This window comes from Petaurus breviceps, unplaced genomic scaffold, assembly GCF_028583685.1.
Source record: "Petaurus breviceps papuanus isolate PSGF00001 unplaced genomic scaffold, PetGlider_PUasm1.0 90925, whole genome shotgun sequence".
Lineage (NCBI taxonomy): Eukaryota > Metazoa > Chordata > Mammalia > Diprotodontia > Petauridae > Petaurus > Petaurus breviceps.
The window spans coordinates 7701201-7724623 of NW_027187380.1; the positions used below are offsets into that span (position 1 = coordinate 7701201).

The window sequence follows — 23423 nt, forward strand, 5'->3', positions numbered from 1 at the left end:
TCTGTCTGTCTGTCTGTCTGTCTGTCTGTCTGTCTGTCTGTCTGTCTGTCTCTATATATCTACTCCCTAATAGTAGGAAGGATGTCTCTCCTTCCAAAGCTTTTATATCATCTATCCCCCTCATGCAAGCAAGCATTGTTGTCATCATTCTACCAATGAGTTAGAGGTTGTCTTTTTTTTTCTAATGCAAATGCTTCTGGCTTGAAGCCAGGGTTATCCACTGGTACCGAAAACTCCTGGGTAAGGAAACTCCCTGTGCCTTAGAGCCTCAAGAAGCTAGATGTGATTTGACCAGTATGACACAGCCAGTATGTGTCATAGCCAGCTTTTTCTGACTTCAGGATTGGTTCTCTCTCCATTACTCTAAGGAAAATCTTCTAGTAGCTAAACTAGTAAAAGCCTGCAAAAGTTGAGAAGTTTGGGTGTTGTGAGTGCTGATCCCATTTGCTGCCTATAATCTGTTGACCTCATTCTCTCAACTTTTTTGAACTTCTATTTGCTTGTAATCAGAATCAGAAATGGTATGCCTACTTTCTAGGGTGGTTGGGAGTAGCAGTAAAATGAGTTTCAAGCACTTAATAAATAGCAAATATCCCAGAGAAATAAAAAAAAAATAAACTTCTCTTTTAGTGGTCAATAAAAGGACCAAAATTGAATTTTGTTCTGGCTCAGTCTTTCTCTTTTCTACCTTGCAGATGGTGACTCGGTGAATATCAAAGATGTTGTGTCAACTTTAAGGGGCACTGACAGTTTCTCCAATTTTGTTGGTAAGAGTTTTGTCAAATGATCAAGGTAGAGTATCAAGTCTGTCAAGTCAGAGTGGTATAGAGGGAGAGTACTGGGCTTTGAATGAGCATGTCCTGGGGATGAGTCTCACCTTAGACATTTGCTAGCTGTGTGACCTTAACCAACTCATTTCACTTGCCTGAGCGTCAGTTTCCTTTTCTGTCAAATGAGAGGATAATAACACTGTCATATTAACCTCAGAGAGTTGTTGTGAGAATCAGACAAGGTCATGTATGTAAAGTGAGTTGCAAACTTTAAAGAGCTATACAAATGTCAGTTCTTAATGATTTTTATGCATGGGAGGTGCTTAAATAAATGCTCATTGGATGAATGGTAAGATGAATGGATGTGGACTAGAAGATAGTATATTTAGATGAATTTAGAATTGGTTGAATAGCCATGTCCAAAGAATAGTTAGACATTTCTTTGGAATGAAGTCTCTAATTAATTGTTGCAAGAATCTTGGCCCTGTGCTATTTAATATTTTATCAGTGACTTGGATAAAGGCATAGATAACATGCTTATCAAATTTGCAGATGACACCAATCTGGGAGAAATTAACTTTTTTTTTTTTAAGCAATTGGGTTTAAGTAACTTGCTCAAGGTTACCCGGCCAGTTATTTCTGGGTGTGGTGCTGAGTGTCTGAGCCCGGGATTCGATCTCCAGGTCATCCCAACACTGGAACCGGTGCTCTTACTCGCTGAGCCACCTGGCCGCCCCTTGAGAAATTAACTTTTTAGATGATAATCAAGATCCCAAAAGATCTCAATGGTGTCAAAAGATATTGGACCAAATTTAGTAATATGAAATTAAATGGGAATAAATGCAAAGCCTCTCACTTGAATTAAAAAACCAATTTCATATTCAATTAATCAGTAAATATTTGCTAAGCACCTACTATGTGCTAGGTGCTTGGAGGAGATACAAAGACAAATGTGATTATAACTCCTGCTCTTCAGAAGCTTGCGATCTAGCAAGGTGAGAAGAAGTATACATGGAGGTATATGCAACATAGTGAAAAGATAAATTCCAGGAGTAGGTGGGTGGGAATTTATTGGCAGCTTAGAGAATCAAGAAAAGCCTCATGTAGAAGGTGGCACTTGAGCTTACACCTAGAAAGAAGTTAAGTATTCTAAGAGGTAGAAGTAAGGATGAATCATTCTAGATACGTGCTTGGGGGTAGAGAGACAGGAGGGAAGGATGGTAATGGGAAATAGAGTGTTAATGTGTGGAAGAACGGTGAGTTTAACTAGATCCATAGTCTGCATGGCAGGGAACGATGTCTAGGAAGTGAATCGGTATCCTGCTTCTGGGCAAAATAAGGTGAAAGATCGTTAAGACTAGAGTTTAACGTATAAGAATTACTATCCCTAGAAATTGAAAACACACTGAAGGTATCCTTAATAATGTCTTTAGTGTTTAGTTAGAAAAAACTACTTTTTTCAAGTATATTCTCCTTATTTGCAAGTGAGAACTTAAAATTTCACAGACATTTAAAACTTTTTATTTGTTAATCATGACTAAATTACTGTAAAGCTGAACTAGTGAAGTACTTGTTTTTCTAGGAAAAAAGGTATTCATAATATTAATTTTTGTTTAGCCCCATAAATGAAATAGTTTGTCCATTCTGAATTACTTTAATTTTATGGGTAGCATTAAGAGAGAACATCAGCACAATGGACCAGGATAAAACAACTCCTCTGCCTATAAAAGATGTATATTCAGATATATTTCAACGCAAATATGGTCTGGAATCCACGGGAATGCAATTATCTGATCAAGCAATTCAGGAAGCAGTTGGTGCTCCTCTTCTTGAAGGTGAGTTGATCAAGTACCAACCAATTTTTGATGTGGACAAAGTGCTATAGTGGGACAGGCCATATTCTCCCAAGGGTTTCATAATACGTTGCCAAATGCTAATAAAGCCTCAGCGCCACCATTCCTAAACAGTACTGCAAACTTGCTCTAAAATTGTTCTATACAGAACACATTTGGAATGAGACAACTCTATGCTTTGCCCCCATTCAAGGCGGTGACTGTGAAGATCTTATATAGTCACCATAATTAGCCTTCAGAGTTGACTTCATAGCTTCCAGTGATGGTGTGTGGCTGTTTAACATCTATAGCATTTCAGAGAGGGCAAATTTCATTTCCAGAGGGAAAAAGCTTTTCTCTTTCTTCCTTTTTACTCCTCTCAGGGAAGTTTGAATAGTTCTGTGGTTTCTTCAAATTAAAGGCAATTTAAGAAGATTGTCAAAGAATAAAATAACATATACTTTTCTCATAGCCATCAGTAAGCTACAAAGCTATGGTGATAGACTTGATCAAGAGGTAACACTATACAGTGGATAGAATGCTGGATTTGAAGTCAGAAGAGACCTGGGTTTGAATTCTGCCTCTTACTCTTGGTAGTCATAAGACTTTGGGGAAAGCATTTAATCTCTTTTCTGTAAAATTAGGGCAGTGATGCTTGTTGCACTAATCTCAGAGGGCTTTTGTCAGTGAAATACAACAAAAGAGATACTGTTGGGGTTTACACAGTATATATGGCAAAACCCAGACTCACACCTCTTACCAAGGCATGTGAACAGTTCACTCTTTCTCTGGCTTACCTAACTCAATCCAATCTGATTTCCTACTAGCAGATCTAAGTTCCTAGATATATACCGTGATGCTACAGTTACCTTCAAATTCCCTCAGAGTCCTAGGGCTAAACCCTATAAGAAGAAATAGGTCATGTGGGGTAGGGAGGTGGGGCAGCAATTTCAAAGTACTTTGTGGATTTATACTCCTAAAACTCTATCTCATAAATTTCTACTGATATTCTTACCCTTAATAGACAATAAGTTAATTAATTAACTGTCAATCAATTAATTGCCAATCAATTAACTCAAAGCAAGGGTGTTTGTTGAGAATGGTAGCTACAAAACATTTACCCTGTAAACCTGGGTGCATTCTCTCACAATCACACACAGTGAGTGGGAAGGGTAGGTATTCACAAAGAGCACACTAGTAGGGAACACATGTGGGTAAGGTGACTCATGCCTCTCATGCATGAGCTCTCATGTTGCTCCCCCTGCATGTAATGTCTCTGATGGACGTGTCCACTAGGCTCCCTTGGTCTGCTTCCTATAGGGTATGCTATCTATTTCCTGATAGGTGAGCATCTCTGCTACAAAATGTTATGGGACGAGGGAGGAGAGAAACATTCCCTCTCCCACCAAGAGGTAAGGAGTGAGCCTCTCTAAAAAGCTGAGTTCTTCTCCCATAGCTGGCTCTCTTTTAAACTGCCAGAGCTCAATCTTCTCAGAACTGTCTCCTTCCTCAACTACAGGGCCCGTTTCCTGCTGGGTATGGTATCTTCTACTAGGCTAGAGGAAAATTGGTTACTTAGCAATTAATTTGATAACTACATCTTCTTCCCACCCCCATCCCCTCACCACACTGCACATAATTTTAATTATTCTGAGATAATGGTATTCTATGATTTGTAGACCTAGATGATCAGTGGGAGAATAACTGGTGTTAAAGAGATAGGTTTTTGTAGCAATAAGCAGTTGAGTTCCTCATACTAACCACATTGCCATCTTTTAGCTTAAAATACTCTTTCAAAGTTTTACAATTAAATACACATATTTTTCTAGATTTGTGATTTTATTTGTGTGAGGAAATTTTCTAAAATACATATTAGCAACTCACCTAGAACTTTACGTCTTTGAGAGTCTCTTGGGGTCAATGAGAAGATGAATTATCTTCCTCATGATTATGTAGCCTAGTGAGATACAACTTGAACTGGGTTTCCTTGATTCCAAAGCCAGTCTTCTGCCATTTTGCTATATCCTCTCACCTTCTATAGAATGAATTCCTTAGTTTTCTTCCATGCCTTGTAATACCTGTACATCAATCCTGTTTTTTCTTCTTTTTTAATAATCTCTAATTTATGTTCTAGGTCCAGACAGAGATAAATTCAACGTATTTATGACAGCCTTGTCTCGGAGTGAGGAACATCCTGTGAAAGATGGTAATACGTTCATATTATAGAAAATGTACCAAATGGGGAAAAAGCCTGGGTGTTGGATATATCTTTTTCATTTAAATTGAGTCAATATCAAGAATCTTAATTTATAACACTTGTCACCAGCCACTTGAGTAAGTGATTGCTTTCTCTTCTGTTTTCCTACCTGTTCAGGAGAATAGTGATACCTACTGAAAGCATCTAATTCAAGGAATAGTGGGTGAACAGAATAGATTATCATTTGTCTAGCTCAAATCCCATTACGATGAATTATGAGGAACCATTCAATATGTTTGACTCTTTTAGAATTGCCTGATCATCCATTGCTACTTTGGGCAATCTCTCTCTGTTCAGAATGGAAGCACAAAGGCAAAACTCATCTGCCCATAATTCAGATTGAGGGTACGGCAAAACCTGTCTTTCCAGTCTTTCTTTTTTTTTTCCCAGTCTTTCTTACTAATTTATACATTGTGTGTGGGAGAACTAGCAACTAGGCTCAAGATCTTTTACCATGATGCCCATACAAAGTAAGGGAGTTAAGGGCAAGCCCTTTTGCCTCAAGGGCTCCTAGGCTCTGTTCTCATCCATTCTGCTTTCCCTTGTTGATCTACTCCTAAACTTAATGCCAGAGACTCCTTTCAAATTTAACTGCTCTCATTCCTTATAGCAGCTATACTTTTACCTATCAAGGGTTAGGTGAAATCTGTTACCATGGATTCAAGCTCTGTCCTGCACACAGTATTCTTACCTTTCTCATGCCACTCAAAAACTATATCATTTTGGATTTATTTTATTGGAAATTGCTCTGACTTTCACCCTTCAGTTCACACTCAAAACATACCACAAGGTAAGCTTCAATCTCTCCTTCCACACTTCTTATTCAAAGCTTCCAGGCACACCCTTGTAATCAAATGGCATACATCAGCCTTCTGACCATTTTCTTCATATTCCAAACATTTCTGTGGGATGGTGATCACTCTTACCCCTTTAAAATGTTCCCATTAAGATAGGAGATCAAAATAATCCTTCTGTCTGAAGAGGAACACCAAATTCTGTTTCCTTTTGTCCTTCAGAAACTTCAGTTGTCCCGAATTTCTCTTTTTTTTCCTTTTTTTTATTTTTGGGAGGGGGGAGAAGGGGTGACAGGGCAATTGGGGTTAAGTGACTTGCCCAAGGTCACACAGCTAGTAAGTGTTAAGTGTCTGAGGCCACATTTGAACTCAGGTCCTTCTGATTCCAGGGCCAGTGCTCTATTCACTGCAACCTAGCCGCCCCAGGTGTCTTGAATTTTTAATAAGAATCTTGCAAATCCCCATTTTAGGAAAAGAAAATGAATAGGTCATTAATGAACTCCCTAGAGGAAAAAAAATCCCCAGGGCCAGATGGGTTCACCAGTGAATTCTACCAAACATTTAAAGAACAATTAATTTCTTTTTTTTTAAATGCTTTATTAACATCTGATTTACATCATTAGTTTCCGCCAGATTTTGAGTTACAAATTTTCTCCCCATTTTTCCCCTACCCACCGCCCCAAAATAGCAGTCCCACAGGATATCCCCTCCTCCAATCTGCTCTCTCCCATATTTTCTTCCATACCCCTTTCTACTTTTCCAATGGATCTCTATGCCTCAGGGCTTGTACATCTTATTTCCCAATTACATGTAAGATAGTATTAATAATAGTATATATATGTATATATACACACACATATGTATACATATATATTTGAATATTTGATTTTAAAACTTTCAATTCCAGATTCATTCCCTTCCTTCCTTGTCACCTACCCTTACTGGGAAGATAAGCAGTTCAGTATAGGTTGTACATGTGTAGCTAATGCAAAACAATAACATAGTAGATATATTGTAAAAGGCTGACTATATTTCCCTCCCTCCTATCCCATCTCCCACTTGTTCTATTCTCTACTTTGATCCCGTCCCTTTTCAAAAGTGGGTGCTTCCAACTTCCCTCCCCCCCCAGCCTGCCCTCCCTTCCATTATCCTCCCTCTCATCCCCTTCCCCCCTAATCTCCTGGAGGGTGAGACACCCTATTTAGTGTGTATTTCATTCCCTCCTCAAGCCAAGTTCAATGGGAATAAGATTGACCCATTCCCTTTTGCCTTCCTATTCCCCTCCATTGTAACCATTTTCCCTTCTTCTGTATGAGATAGTTTACCCCAATCTGTCTCTCCCCATCTCCTCTCATTATATTCCTCTCACCTCTTAATTTCACCTTTTAAGTATCATCCCTTCCTGTTAAATTGGTCCTGTGCCCTCTATGTATGTATACTTGTAAACATATATACACACATTCACATATGTATTCATATGTCCATATACCCTCATATATAGACATATATATATATATATATATATATATATTTCTATTCCCTTCAACTATTTTCATACTGAGAAAAGTTTCATCAGTTACAATTATTGTTTTTCCATGTAGGAATGTTAATAGTTCAACTTTGATAAGTTCCTTATGATTTCTTTTCCCTGTTTACCTTCTCATGCTTCTCTTGCTTCTTGTATCTGAATGTCAAATTTTCTATTCAACTCTGGTTTTTTTCAGCAAGAATGCTTGAAAGTCCTCTATTACACTGAATGACCATATTTTCCCCTGAAACATGATACTCAGTTTTGCTGGGTAGGTGACTCTTGGTTTTAATCCCAGCTCCTTTGACCTCCAGAATATCATATTCCAAGCCCTTTGATCCCTCAGTGTAGAAGCTGCCAGATCCTGGGTTATCCTGATTGTGTTTCCACAATATTCAAATTGTTTCTTCCTGGCTGCTTGTAATATTCTCTCTGGGAATTCCAGAACCTGGCTATAATATGCCTAGGAGTTTTCTTTTTGGGATCTTTTTCAGGAGATGATTGGTGGATTCTTTCAAACTCTATTTTACCCTCTTGTACTAAAACATTAGGGCAGTTTTCTTTGAGAACTTCCTGGAGGATGATTTCTAGGTTCTTACTTTGATATGGCTTTCAGGTAGTCCAATAATTTTTAAATTATCTCTCCTGGATCTATTTTCCAGGTCAGTGGTTTTTCCCATGAGATATTTCACATTGCCTTCTATTCTTTCATTTGTTTGGATCTGTTCAACAGCATCTTGATTTCTCATAAAAAGCTTCCATTTGCTCCAATCTAAATCTGAGGCTGGTCAGGGCTAAAGCCTTGGTGTGGGTCTGGGCTAGGCTCCCAGAGCACTGAGCTGGATGCCTGCTGGCCTGCCAGGCTGTCCTCAGCAAGAGGTTAGCTTCTCTGTGTCATTTTGTGGGTTCTGCAGCTCCAAAGTTTGCTTAGAGTCCCTTTTTTACATGGATTGGGGAAGGTGGAAGCCAGAGCTGCGGGAAGGTCATGCTTCTACTCCACCATCTTTGCTCCACCCCCAAGAACAATTAATTTCAATACTATATAAAGTATTTGGAAAAATAGGTGAAGAAGGAGTTCTCCTGAACTCCTTTTATGACACAAATATAGTGCTGATATGTAAATCAGGAAGAGCTAAAATAGAGAAAGAAAATTAGAGACCAACTTCCCTAGTGAATATTGATGTAAAAATTTTGAACAAAATACTAGTAAGGTAATTATAGCAATATATCACAAAGATTATACACTATGACCAGGTGGGATTTATACCAGGAGTGTAGGTTTGGTTCAGTATTGGGAAAACTATCAATATAACTGACTATATCAATAACAAAACCAATAGAAGTCGTATGATTAAGTCAATAGGTGCTGAAAAAGCTTTTGACAAAATACAGCACCCATTCCTATTAAAAACACCGAAGAGCATAGGAATAAAGGGAGTATTCCTTAAAATGATAAGCAGTATCTATTTAGCAAGCATTATGTATAATGGGGATAAGCTAGAAGCCTTCCCAGTAAAATCAGAGGTGAAGCAAGGATGTCCATCATCACCACTGGTATTCATTATAGTACTAGAAATGTTAGCCATAGCAGTAAGAGGAGAAAAAGAAATTGAAGAAATTAGAATAGGCAAGAGGAAACAAAACTATCATTCTTTGCTGATGATATGATGGTGTACTTAGAGAATCAACTAAAAAAACTACTTGAAATAATTAATGACTAGCAAAGTTGCAGGATATAAGATAAACACATAAATCACCAGCATTTCTTTATATGACCAGCAAAGCCCAGTAGCAAGAGATAGAAAGAGAAATTTCATTTAAAATAATTGTAAACAATATAAAATACTTTGGAGTTTACCTGCCAAGATAAACCCAGAAGCTATATGACCACAATTACAAAATACTTTCCACACAAAGTCAGACCTAAACAATTGGAAAAATATCAATTGCTCATGCATAGACCAAGCCAATGTAATAAAAATGACAATTCTGACTAAACTAATTTATTATTCAGTGCCATACCAATCAAACTACCAAAAATTATTTGATTGAGTTAGAAAAAATAGCAAGAAAATTCATCTGGAAGAACAAAAGATCAAAAATATCAAGGGAACTAATTTTAAAAAATACAAAGAAAGGTGACCTAGCAGTATCAGATCTCAGACTACATTATAAAGCAGTAATCATCAAAACTATCTGGTACTGGGTAAGAAATAGAGAGGTGGATCAGTGTAATAGATTAGATACACAAGAAAATGGTTAATAATCTTGGTAATCTAGTGTTTGATAAACTGAAAGACTTTTGAGATAAGAACTCCCTATTTGACAAAAAACTGCTGAGAAAACTGGAAAATAACAGGATACAAACTAGATATAGACCAACACTCACTGTTGGTAACAGTAACATTATATAATATATATATATATATATCATATATAATAACAACTCACACTGTCTACCAAGATAAGGTTAAAATGGGTGCATGATTTAAATATAATGGATGACACTATAAGCAAATTAGAAGAGCAAAGAATAGTCTACCTGTCAGATCTATGGGGAACAGAAGACATCATGACTAAACAAGAGATAGAGAGCATTACAAAATTTAACATAGATGATTTTGATTATGTTAAATTAAAAAGCTTTGGTAAAAACAAAACCAGTGTAACCAAGATTAGAAGGAAAGCAGAAAGCTGGGAAATAATCTTTACAGCAAGTGTTTCTGATAAAAGCCTCATTTTTCAAATATATAGAGAACTGAGTCAAATTATAAGAATACAAGTCATTCCCCAACTGATAAATGGTCAAAGGATATGAACAGGCTGCTTTCAAAGGAAGAAATTAAAGCTACCTATAGATATATGAAAAAGTGCTCTAAATCATTTTTGATTAGAGAATTGCAATTTTATTTATTTTTTATTTTTTAAATTTTTATTTGATTTGGTTTTTTAATGTTTTTATTATTTTTTGTTTAATTTATTTATTTTTAGCTTTCAACATTCATTTCCACAAGATTTTGAGTTACAAATTTTCTCCCCATCCCTCCCCTCCCCTCCACCCCAAAATAGCATTGTACTGAATACCCTTTCCCCCAATCTTCTCTCTCTTCTCTTCTCCCCCATCCCCCTCTGGCTTTCTAGCAGGACAAGATGGACCTCTATACCTCAATGCCTGCACATCTTACTTCCCAGTTGCATGTAAAAAAATATATATATATTTTTTTTAACATTTGATTTTAAAACTTTGATTTCCAGATTCTTTCCCTTCTTCCCTTGTCACCAACCCCTACTGGGAGGAAAAGTGATTCAATATAGGTTATACATGTGTAGTTACACAAAACATTTCCATAGTAGATACATTGTGAAAAAAATGACTTTCCCTCCATCCTATCCCACCCCCACTTATTCTATATTCTACTTTAACCTTGTACCTTTTCAAAAGTGTGCACTTCTAGGTACCCTCCCCACCATCTGCCCTCCCTTCTATCATACTCCCTCTTTTCTTCCCCCCTACTTTCCTGTAGGCCAAGATACTCAATTTAGTGTGTATCTTATTCCCTCCTTAAGCCAAATTCAATGAGAGTAAGGTTTTGCCTTCCTGTTCTTCCCTTCCATTGTAACAGTTTTCTCTTGCCTCTTTTATATCTATTCTATCTCTCCCTATCTCCTCTCATTATATTCCTCTCTCACCTCTTAATGTTATTTTTTAGATATCATCCCTTCCTATTCAGTTGATCCTGTGCTCTCTATGTATACATGTACACATATATACACGCACTCACATAAGTATTGATATACACATATACCCTCCTATATAAACATATATATATATACATACATATATATTCCTATCAACTGTTCTCATACTGAGAAAAAGTCTCATGAGTTACAATTATAATTTTACCATGTAGGAATGTAAATAGTTCAATTTTAATAAGTTCCTTTTATGATTTCTTTTCCCTGTTTACCTTCTCTTGCTTCTTGTATTTGAAAGTCAAATTTTCTATTCAACTCTGGTTTTTCCATCAAGAATGCTTGAAAGTCCTCTATTTCACTGAATGACCATATTTTCCTCTGAAACATTGTACTCAGTTTTGCTAAGTAGGTGATTATTGGTTTTAATACTAACTCCTTTGACTTCTGGAATATCATATTCCAATCCCTTTGATCCATTAAGGTAGAAGCTGCTAGATCTTGTGTTATCCTGATTGTGTTTCCACAGTACTCAAATTGTTTCTTCCTGGCTGCTTGTAATATTTTCTCCTTGACCTGGGAATTCTGGAATTTGGCTATAATATTCCTAGGAGTTTTCTTTTGGGGATCTTTTTCAAGAGGTGATCAGTGAATTCTTTCAATTTCCATTTTGCCCTCTGATTCTAAAATATCAGGGCAATTTTCCTTGAGAATTTCTTGAAGGATGATTTCTAGGTTATTTTTTTTTGATCATGGCTTTCAGGTAGTCCAATAGTTTTAAAATTATCTCTCCTGGGTCTATTTTTCAGGTCAGTGGTTTTTCCAACGAGATATTTCACATTGCCTTCTATTTTTTCATTTGTTTGGATCTGTTTTATAGTATCTTGATTTCTCATAAAGTCATTAATTTCCATTTATTTCACTCTAATTTTAAAGGACTTATTCCCTTCAGTGAGTTTTCCAAAGTCCTTGTCCATCTGGCAAATTCAGCTTTTTAAGGCATTCTTCTCCTCATTGGCCTTTTGGGCCTCTTTTGCTATTTGCGTTAGTCTATTTTTAAGGTATTATTTTCTTAAGTCAGGTTGTTGATTCTCTTTTCATGATTTTCTTGCATCATTCTCATTTCTCTTCCCAGTTTTTCCTCCACTTCTCTTACTTGATTTTCAAAATCTTTCTTGAGCTCCTCTATGGCCTGTGAGCAATTAATATTTTTCTTGGAAGCTTTTGATGCAGGGGTTCTGACTTTGTTGTCTTCCTCCCATTTCATGCTTTGATCCTTTTTGTCCCCAAAAAAGGATTCTGTGGTCTGTTTGTGCTTCCTCTGCTTGATCATATTGCCAGTCAATTACTTGAATTTTGAGCTCTTTGCCATGGTAGAACTCTGCTTCCAGAGAGGAGAGCTTTGTCCCAAATTTCTGGGGTTTTCTCAAATGTTGTCAGAGGTCTGAGGATGGCATTCTCTCTACAGACACCACACTGGCAAACTGGCATTTCTCACCCCATGACCACCTCCCAAGAAAGTGACCCAGATCTAAGCAGGTCAAAGCATGAGTGATTACCCTCTGAATGGTCGCTTGGTCCCCCTACAATCTGTAGGCCAGGAGCTCCTGAGGCAGCCACGTGTGCGTCCACCACCTCTTGCCCAGGGGACAGGGGCTGGACCGCGCCCTTTCTTTCCAACAGAGTTCTTGACTAATCTTTTACTTTCTTTTTGGCATTTATGGGTTGAAAAGTCTGGAAACTGCCACAGCTTCTGGTGATTCACTCTGCCGAAGTCTGCTCTGGCCACTGCTGCTTCCCTGGGGTCAAAACTGTATGGCTAATGGGGGACTGCGCTTGGCTCCCAGTGCATTGCAATGAACCCTTCTATCGGCCTGCCAGGCTGCCTTCAGTGGGAGATTTATTTCTCTCTGTCACTTTGTGGGTTCTGTAGCTATAAAATTTGTTTAGAGTCATATTTTATAGGTATTTGAGGTGGTTGTGGGGGAGGTCACAGAATTTTCGGCTTCTACTCTGCCATCTTGGCTCTGCCCTGAGAATTGCAATTTTAAACAACTCTGAGGTACCACTTCTTACCTATCAAAGTAGCTAATATAACAAAAAAGCAAAATGCTAAATGTTGGAGAGGATATGGGAAAATTGGGACACTGTTGGTGGAGTTGTCAACTGCTCCAACTTTTGAGAGAGCAATTTGGAACTATGCTCAAAGGGCAACCAAACTGTGCATACACTTTGATTCGACAATACTACTACTAGGTCTGTATCCCAAAGAGATCATAAAAGGGGGAAAGGACCCCCATGTACAAATATATTTATAGAAGCCCTTTTCATGGTGGCAAAATATTGAAAATTGAGGGGATGCCCATCAATTGGGGAAATTGTGAAGCAAGCTGTGGCATATTAATGTAATGGAATATTATTGTGCAATAAGAAATGATGAACAGGCAGATTTCAGAAAAACCTGGAAAGACTTATACCAACTGATACAAAGTGAAATAAGCAGAACCAGGAGAACATTGTGCACAGTATCAGCAACATTGTGTGATGATCAACTATGAATGACTCAGTTCTTCTCAGCATCACAGTGATCCAAGACAAGTATAAAGGACTCATGGAAGAAAATGCTATCCACACTCAGATAAAAAAAACAATGGGGCTCTGAATGAAGATTGAAGCATATTTTTTTCACTTATTTTATTCTTTTCTGTGTTTTTTTTCCTTTTTGATCTGTTTCTTCTTTTACAACTGTAACTAATATGGAAATATGTTTTGTATGGTAGCACATGTATAACATATATCAGATTGCCTACCATTTTCAGAAGAGGGGAATGCAGGGAGGGAGAAAAATTTGGAACTTAAAATGAATGCTAAAAATTGTTTTGACATGTAATTGGGAAATTTTTTAAAAATACTGTTAAAGAATCTTGTTATTCCATTCCCTACTGTGACTATGAGAGGGCCTAGTTAGATATTGGAGAATATTCCTATCTCAGGTTTCCTATATAGACCCCTGGCATTGGTACCCAGATGCTGAGTTGGCCCTTTTCTTCATGCTGTAGCTCCCCATGTTCTGAGGAGTGCACAACCATCCCCTGTCTTCCTATATAGGAACCTACTGGGGCTGGCTCTGTCTCCTCTTCTGTTCTTTAGGGTCAGAGCTTTGATTTGACTTTAGGATTCCCATTACTAGAGTTCAGAGCAGCTTATAATACCATCTCTTTAGAGCACTGGCTGATTTCAAGTCTTGCCAGCTGGGCTCCTTTCCTTGTACCAGTCTTTTGGTACATTTCTAGAATGAATAGAGCAGCTTCTATTTTTTCCCCTGGTTTTCTTTATCATCAGCCTTTCTGGGGTCCTTTTCAGTTATCTTTCTAGGATTCATGTAGGAAAAGTGGGCTTCTCTATACTTTCCCTTTCCCATCTTTAGGCAGAAATCCTGAGAGTTATTTCTTCTCTGGGGCCAAGCTTGGTCGTTATAATTACCCAGTGTTTAGCTTTTGTTGTTCTTCTTCTTTCCATTTACATTGTTGTCATTTTAATATATTGTATTCTAGGCTATGGCATACTATACTCTGCACTGGTTCACAGTTTTGATTCTTACAGTATTTATTGGCATACTCATTCTCCTGTTGTGAATTTAATACAAAATTAGAAATAAAAAAAACTCGTATACTTTCCATGGACATCTCTAGTCATCAAATGATATTTTGTTTATGTTCTTTTTCCTTGTAGCCTTGAAAAAGGGTGTTGACATTTTGACACATTTGGAAGATGGAAAGATTGGTATTCCAGAACTGAAGCATGCCCTGGCTGATTTGAATATCAACTTGCCAAAGGAAAACTTGGATCAAGTCTTTGCATCTTGTGCCACTGATAGTGAGCATTCCTAGAGTGGACTTCTATATTATTTATTTACAGGAAGCTGTTAGGATAATTCTTCATAACGTTAACTGGTATTTTGATGGTTCTGTAATTTCTTCCATGTGAGTACTCCAAGTCAGTAATTCCCTCATCCAATACAATAAGCCTAGGAAGGATGAGATATATTCAAGTAGGAAATTTTGATGAAAAGGGTAAGAATTCCACTTAGGAAGAAAAATGAGATATATCTGAAGAGAGTGATATGGATATATAGTGAACTCACCAACCAATTTTGATTTTAAAAAATACAGATGGTAGAAGCAAATCAAGGTTAACAGATGGTGATTATGAGTATGGCATGGTTCTATAAAAATATAAAAATAGTGTTAGTAATGCTGAACCTCAGAATGACCTGAGGCTGCTGAGAGAAAGTAAGGACAAAAAAAAGCTTTCTCTCCATATATAAGAAAGAGGAGAATAAAGGAAGGTATTATATCTTTTCTTGGGGTATATTGGAGGATGATAAATGATAATGAAGAAAAGGCAGAGCTATTTAATTCTTGCTTTGCTTTTCTCTGTCAAAGGGAATGACTTCTGTGCTAGAAATGACATAACAAAAGTGTCTAAGAAGTCATGTCATGAGATATTAAGAGAGCACCTAGTTTGTCTTTGATGAGTTGAAATCACCTGGTCTAGAGGTTGCAAATTATATAGGCTAGTGAGTTTGGTTTTCATTCCTTGGAAGATTCTAGACTGGATCATTAAAAAGATGGGTGATGAACTTACAGAGAGCCAGTTGGCTTAATCAAGAACAAGTCATGCCAGACTAACCTCATTTTTTTTTTTGACAGCATTAATAAACTAGTTGATGAGGGAAATATTGTGAACATAGTTTACTTAGACCTTAACAAAGCTTTTGATAAATTATTTCATACTCTTCTTTTGGAGAAGATGAAAATATGTGGACTAAGTAAAAATACGTTTAGGTAGATTTAGAACTGTTCGTTTGGCAGGACCCAAAGAGTAATTGTTAATGATTCAGTGCCAGCATGACAGGAGGTCTCCAGTGGAGATCTATGTTTGGCTAGTCTTTGTGACATTTTTAACAGTGACTTGGATAAAGGCATAGATGGCATGCTTATCAGATTTACAGATGGCATAAGGCTTGATTAGACAGCTAGAGTAGAAGTAGAGCCAGGATCCACAAAGATGTTGACAGGCTAGAGTATCGGCTTACATCAAGTAAAATGAAATTAATTAGAAGCAAATATATGGTTTTACACTTATGTATACTTAAGTATAGAAAATGAACTTGATCAGCATATGACAGAGAAAGCACGGTTAGGCAGGAGTTGCCCTGAAAAAAGACCTGAGGTTTTTTAGTGGAATGCAAACTCAGTATGAGTCAGTGGTAAAATCTAGAAGTCAAAATAGCTAATTGGATATTGGGCTGCATTAGGACAGGCATAGTTTCTAGGAATAGTGAGGAAATAGGCCCATTGTACTATGCCCTCATCAGATCTCATTTGAAGTACTGTGTTTGGTTCTGGACAACCTATTTTAAGAAGGACATTGATAATCTAGAGAGAGTTCCGGGGGTGGTGGTGCAACCAGGATTATGAAGGATTTTTAAATTCCTGTCCTATGAGGATTGGTTAAGGGAAGTGAGAATGTATAGTCTGGAGAAGAGAAAACCTGGGTGGGGGGGAACATGATAACTATATTTAAGTATATGAAGGGATATCACATGGGATAGGAATTAAGCTTGTATTTGGCCCCAGAGGGCAGATACAGGAATGATGGATAGAAGTTGCAAATAGACAAGTTAACACTTAATATCAGAGAAATACATCCTAACAGTTAAAACTGTGCCGAAGTAGAATGAACTACTCTGAGAGTTGGTAAGTGACGTTTTCTTGGAGGTCTTCTAGAGGAGGCTGGATGATCACTTGATGAGTCTACTATAATGAAGTTATTAAAAGAGACCCCAAACCAGGTAAAATATTGACTTAATTTACCATAATTAATTTTTTATCACTCTAGCTCACCTTTTTCCTACCTCAAGAAATTAAAGCCACTTCTCCCCTCAAAATGCCTGAGTTTTTCGAAGTTGTTACAAAAAGTTACTGAAGGGAAGCTGTAGGAAAGGCATCATTTCATTTGAAAAACAAACACAACACAAAGCCAAGATTATAGCCTGTTTCTTCAGTTTTAAATTTAATAGAGATACATGAAAAGTCTTTTTCTTGGTTTGAAAAAAAGAAACCTTAGAAATATTCGATGGAAGAGGCAGACCTAAACAGTAACTAATAGGAAAAGGGTTCTGACAGGGGTCTGTGTTTGAATATCAATACCTTTGAATTTTTTACTTACAGAAAGTGGGAACATTCAGTTAAAAGATTTCATCAGTGGTTTAACAGAGACTCCAGTGTTTGCTGATTCCATAGGTAAGTGAAGACCGCATTTTGGAGAAAAAATATTGGATTAGATAATTTTTCACCATGAAATGTCTATTTAAAAATAGTCAATGTAATATCCCAACTTTTCCATCATTTTGGTTAGACATCAAAGAAGCCTTCATTATGCAGGTAACATTTCAGCTGATCCCTGAAATATTGTTACCAGTTTAACCAGGGAATAGCATTTTACTCAGCATCATCAGCAAAGACTGATAATAGGGACAAAAGTTTAGACTTGTTTAGGGAATAGCAAATCATCCAATTAACCTAAGTCACAGAAGAATAGGTAACCTGACACAGGAGCTTGGAATCCTAACTGGACTCCAAAGGGAACCAAATAATTTTTATATTATACTTCCTAAGTGCTATTTCTAAAGATTTTTCTAGTATGGAGTGAGGAGGACTTGAACAGGGTTTGATTTGAGGAAATTGCACATTTTTTTGCACTTTTGTACAAACTGTACATTAGTTTTTCTAGCTTTTATTGAACTAAGTTTTTTTTGGTAAAGTTATAGAACTACTTTTTGTACTTAATTTGCTCAGACTAAGAATTTTAAGTCCTGTGAATTAAGAACTGGGAATTATGATAACCTAGGTTCTCCTAGTTCTAGAAGTAAATATGTGTCCTTGGGCAAATCATGTCCCCTCTCTGGCCCTCAGTTGCTTCATCTGTAGAAGGAGAGGTTGAAATAAGTGATTTTTGAGACCCTCTCTAGTTTAGAAAATTGTTAGTTCAACTTTTCTAATAGATTTGGATGCCACAGAATTTATAGATTTTTCGAAACTATTGGTCTCCATTTCAAGAGAGCAGAGCAAGTGGTTGGCAATTTCTAGTGGACTGTTAGCAAATATGTTACTCTCAATGCTGAGAGAGTCAAAATATATTTGTAGCATTAATCTATTTCTCAATGAGCATTTGGAACTAGTTTTGCCCTTGTACTATAATATAATTTAATGTTTCCAAAGGTATAATATTTTTCATCGTAGTATAAATTAATAGTGGCATTTTTGTCTTTATGCATACTTTCAGGGTCATATGTGAAGCAACACGCCACTATGGCAGTCAACATTTTCCCCATCTAGCCTTGATTATAGCTCAAAAGTTTTCAGTTAGGTATAGATTAGGTTTTCAGGTCATTGAAGCATGTTTATCTTTATCTCTTGAATCAATTTCTTAGATAGTTGTGATATATATATACATATATATGTTGTGTATCTTAAACTGTATATGAATTAATTGATGACATATGACAGACCCTATTGCTGCCACTGACTCCAACTACAACCATCTGACCATTTATCTTTGTTATGTGTTTTCAGCTTTGCAGCTAGCCTCTTCTGGCCTAGAAAATCTCCATGATAATCTCATTGATTATGATGAACTTAAGAACTCATTGATTGAACGGGGTCTTTATGGAGCAAGTGAAGTGCTTGAGCAAATGTTACCAGAGGTTACCAATGGTGAGCACTTGCAATGCTTTGGTAAAACTTGAAAGCACAAGATGTTTTCTTAAGAAATTTTATATTCAGAATGAATATCATAAAACACAGTTTACTGGATTTTAGAATCACCTAATGCAACAGTACAAAAATTTGTTGTAGACACAATGCTCCACTGTGCTAGGCACTGGGGGAGTTTAGATAAAATCTTCAAAGAGCTTACGTTTTGTTCAGTGGACAAAATGCCAATGTAGTCATGGAGGGAGAATGGTAAAATAGCTCTCTGGAAGTAGTTTGGGAGAACAAGAAGTATCCCCCTTCACTTGAAATTATGAGTTGGGAAAGTGAAGAGGGTTGTGTCCTTAGGGGAGGACTAGGTTTCCATTAAAGTGGGTGGGAGGAAGCTAAGCACCGGCCCTGGAGTCAGGAGGATCTGAGTTTGAATCTGGACTCAGGCACTTAACACAAAAACTAGCCGTGTGACTCTGGGCAAAAAAGCAAAAAAAAAAAAAAAAGTGAGTAGGAAGGAATTATAAGATCCTTGACGTCAAGGACTGTTTCACTTTTGTCTTTATGTCTCTAGCCTATGGCACACATGACCCCATGGCCCATAGCACATAAAGCTCTTCTGTCCTCCACTATCTCCTGAAGTCTGTCCACGCTCATGTTCATTGCTTCCATGACACTATCTAGCCATTCCATCCTCTGCAGTCCTCTTCTCTTTGTGCCTTCAATCTTTCTCAGCATCAGAGTCTTTCCATTTTGTTACCAAAGTATTTAAGTTTTGGTTTCAATATTTGTCCTTCCAATGAATAGTCAGCATTAATTTATATAAGTATTGGCTGATGTGATCTCTTTGCTATCCAGTAGGCACTTAACAAAGGTTTGATTGTTTGATGCATTGAAATAGCTGATTTTTGCTTCTTGTTACAGAAAAAGGCAAGGTGGATTTATCTAAATTCATGGGCATCTTATCCAAAGTGCTGTTGATTCCTGAAGCTGCTGGTAAGTTTGTTTTGTGTTGTTTTTCTTTCTTTCTTTCTTTTTTTTTTTTTTTTAAGATTTTTACCCTCTTTCCAAGGGAACTAGATGTGGTTTTAAATTACTGTTTTGGGACCAGAATTATGATTTCCTTGAAATAGGGAACTCCCAGTGAGAAAATGTCCTCTACCAATGCAGAACCACATCTGCTGTGCAATTTATTGTCTGATAGTTTCCTGGGACACTAAGGAGTTGAATGACTTGTCTAGGGTCACACAGCCAGTATGTATCAGAGGAGAGACTTGAAACCAGATCTTTCTGACTCTGGGTCTATCTCTATAGTCATGTCTTCCATAAGTTTATAAATGAGTACAAAATAAATGTCTATTTGACTCCACCTGTTTAGGATGCAAACAAATAAGAATCTGGGAGGAAAACACACACAAAGGGGAAAATAATACCGAAGCAAATTATATAGCAATTGCTTTCAACAATGAAAGACAAGGACATAAAACTGAATCCAGGCACAATGCTACTCCTCAGTTTAACCTCAGTACTTTGTAAAAATCAGTGAGATAGCATCTGTGCAGCATCTAGATATTTCTCCTGAAATTCACTATTATGGGAATATAAATTGTAATATAGTACTAACACTATAGCAAAAGAAATAATGGAGGTCTGGGGGAGAGAGGACATTGAGAAAGGGACATGTAAAGGTAGTATGGTTAGAAAGATTTTCATATCACTTGGGAAGATTATAGTTTTGTCATGGTTTAAATAGCACAAAGTATACTTCTCAGAACTGGGGTTTAGTTATAATCATGATTATGATGAAATTATGATACAATCTTATCTATTGGAGGTTTAATTATAGTTAGTTAAAAGTATTATTTTAAACTAGCTATATGTTGGTGATATGTACTCCTATATCCACCAGAAGGTGGCACTTAATGGTAAGAATAGTGAATCAAATCAAACCATTATATTTTGGTCTCTCATTCATTTATAATAACATTGGCATTTACTTCTCCATTTCTTGGATGGGGGCAGCATTGTGGTAAAGCATAAGGTGGTTCAGTAAATAAGCCATTAAGAATATTGTTTCTAGTCTAATTTAGTTTATTTTAAGACTAGAACATGAATCAATCACTAATGGCTCAATGCTCCCATTACCTATTCCTTATTACACTGTGCTCCCATTAGCTATTCCTTACCTTATCCAGGACTCTTTTATACACAAGTTCTTCTGTAGACAAATGCCAGGGAGCAATAACTGCTAATAAAACAGTTGTCAATTAAGAATGAAATACAGCACTCAGATAAACACACAAATGTATATATATGGATATACACAAGGGAAATGAGAACATGAAAATGAATAGTTTTCTCACAAGACAGAAGTTAGACTAGACCCATAATTGAATACAAAGGGGAACTAAGCTAGCACCAGAATAGAGTCACAAGATGGAGTTAGAGTAGTTCACTCAATTCCCACCATCATTTGCTGTTCCAATTCCTGCTATTATTCTTAGATATTTTAGAGAGTAAGCCTTGAGGCCAGGAAGATCGGGGACCAAGCCCTGCCTATGACTCATATTGGCTGTATGAACCTAGGCTAATGATTCAACCAACTCTCAGAGACTCTAAATTGTGGAGAAGGTACTGACCTGCATTGCTAAGAGGGAGTTTCTTCATCCAGGAATTCTCTATATTAGCATAAACAGAGATCCAGGCTCTATCTCGGTTATGGCCTAGTTGCCTCTGTGTGTGTGTGTGTGTGTGTGTGTGTGTGTGTGTGTGTGTGTGTGTGTGTGTAGTAATTGCTTTGCTTTTTGCAGTTGAACATAACTCATTATCTATAGTCTCCTTGCAAGCAAGCACCCATGTTATGACTTCAGTGACAATGTTGCAAGGTGTAAACCTCATCTTGTTTCCATGTGATTTTTATCTCCTCAGCCAGATTTCCATATTTTGATGATGTTTAATGATTATGATGATTCCTCTTACTAGGTTTTAAAGAGTCTCTTAGTCAAATCAACATTCACAAAAGTGATGAAAACATCATCCCTGAGCTTCAGGAAAGGCTACGTGTCTTGGGAATCCATTTAACTGATGCAAAAATACAGGAAGCATTGGATACCACTAATCTCAATGGTGAGTATTTCAGTGGGGGGAGAGTGGGGACAGGATTCCATATGCAATCATTCTCATGTAGAAGTTCTTCTCAATTAGTTCTTTTGCACATATTTACTTATTGGTTGTTTTTTTTTAAAGGAAGACTAGAACATTTTATTTGACATGACCAAATACTTTTCATTGTTAAGTCCTATATACATCTTAAGATTTTCTTAGGTTAACTTTGTTATTTACTTAAGTTTAAAACAATTTGGATTTGTATCATGTACCTTATGCTTCTGTATTTCATTGTTTAAAATGTAAATTATTTAAATAGCTTTAAAATATGATAAACCAAGGGTATGAGAATAAGTAATTCTCAAGCTAGTTTTTGGGACAGGCTTTACTTTGGTTTTGGTCTTCTCAATACTTTCACTGTACTTTGTAGACTTGACTTTATAGGTTTACTTTTCTCTGCACCAGAATGTCTAAATTGTTTTCCTCCTTCTTTTTTGGCAGAGGATGGAACGGTGAATTTAAAGAACTTTATCAATAACTTGACTACAATGAAAAAGTTTGATGAATGCCAAAGTGAGTATGAATTTCAGAATGGGAACATTCTTATTTTCACAACTTTAAAAACTTTAACAACTTCACAACTTTAAAAACTTTAAAAAATTTTCACAACTTAAAAAATTTATTTGGGGGCCAGAAAAGATATAAATGCAAAAGAGTTAGGTAACAGTAAAAGTGTTAAATAGTCATATAAGATGACAATACTTCATACAAGATATGGGACTTAGGAGATGAAAAAAGACCTGAGTTCCAATCCCTCCTCAGACACTTAGATGTATGACTTTGAGCAAGTCACTTAACCTTTCTCTGCCTCAGTTTCCTTAGTAAGATGAGGGGATTGGCTTCTAAGATCCCTTCCAGCTCTAAATATTTATTTTCCTGTGAGTTAGACCTGGAGGATGTATAGGACTTATTCAGAATAGCTTGAGATCACTTATTATCTAAGAGTGCTATTAGTAAATCCCCACCCTGATAGGTAATATATTGGACAGAGCTTTGTACCTGGAGTCAGGAATATGTGAGCTCAGAATTGGCCTCAGACCCTTATTAGTTGTGCTTATTAGCTGAGTAAATCACTTAAGCTCCGTTTGCCTCAATTTCCTCAGCTGTAAAATGGATATAATAATAGCATCTACGTTGCAGGTTGTTGTGAGAATCAAATGAAACAATATTTATAAAAACCACTTAGCACAGTATTATTACTACTGCTGCCATTACTACTACTACTACTACCACTCCTCCAACTAGTGTTACTATTAATATAATTACTACTACTATTATTACAGTTACTATTTCTACTGTCACTACTATTATGACTACTGGGCAGCTAGGTGGCACTGTTAATAATAGTCCCAAGCCTGGAGTCAGGAAGAGGAGTCTTCTGTTCAAATCTAGCCTCAGATGTGACCCTGGACAAGTCATTTATGCCCATTTGCCTCAATTTCCTCATCTGCAAAATGAAAAGTAGAAGAAAATGGCAAGCCACCCCAGTATCTTTGCCAAGAATACCCAAGATTGGGGTCACAAAGAGTCAGACATGACCGAACAACAACATTACACTACTACTACTACTACTACTACTACTACTACTACTACTACTACTACTACTACTACTACT

The 23423-nt window shown here is 36.9% G+C and overlaps 2 protein-coding genes across 2 annotated transcripts in view; both read left to right on the forward strand.

Annotated features, from left to right (window-relative positions):
* LOC138152762 (EF-hand calcium-binding domain-containing protein 13-like) overlaps positions 1-19255 on the forward strand; it is a 70336-nt gene extending 51081 nt beyond the window's left edge. The window contains exons 14-20 of the mRNA XM_069076849.1: positions 696-767; positions 2441-2605; positions 4737-4808; positions 14607-14750; positions 17111-17182; positions 18515-18655; positions 19218-19255. Of these exons, the coding sequence (XP_068932950.1) occupies positions 696-767; positions 2441-2605; positions 4737-4808; positions 14607-14750; positions 17111-17182; positions 18515-18655; positions 19218-19255 (704 nt within the window). The remainder of the gene's footprint in view (positions 1-695; positions 768-2440; positions 2606-4736; positions 4809-14606; positions 14751-17110; positions 17183-18514; positions 18656-19217) is intronic.
* Positions 19256-19300: 45 nt separating this feature from the next.
* LOC138152763 (EF-hand calcium-binding domain-containing protein 13-like) overlaps positions 19301-23423 on the forward strand; it is a 98045-nt gene continuing 93922 nt past the window's right edge. The window contains exons 1-3 of the mRNA XM_069076850.1: positions 19301-19639; positions 21626-21769; positions 22250-22321. Of these exons, the coding sequence (XP_068932951.1) occupies positions 19597-19639; positions 21626-21769; positions 22250-22321 (259 nt within the window). The 5' untranslated portion in view covers positions 19301-19596. The remainder of the gene's footprint in view (positions 19640-21625; positions 21770-22249; positions 22322-23423) is intronic.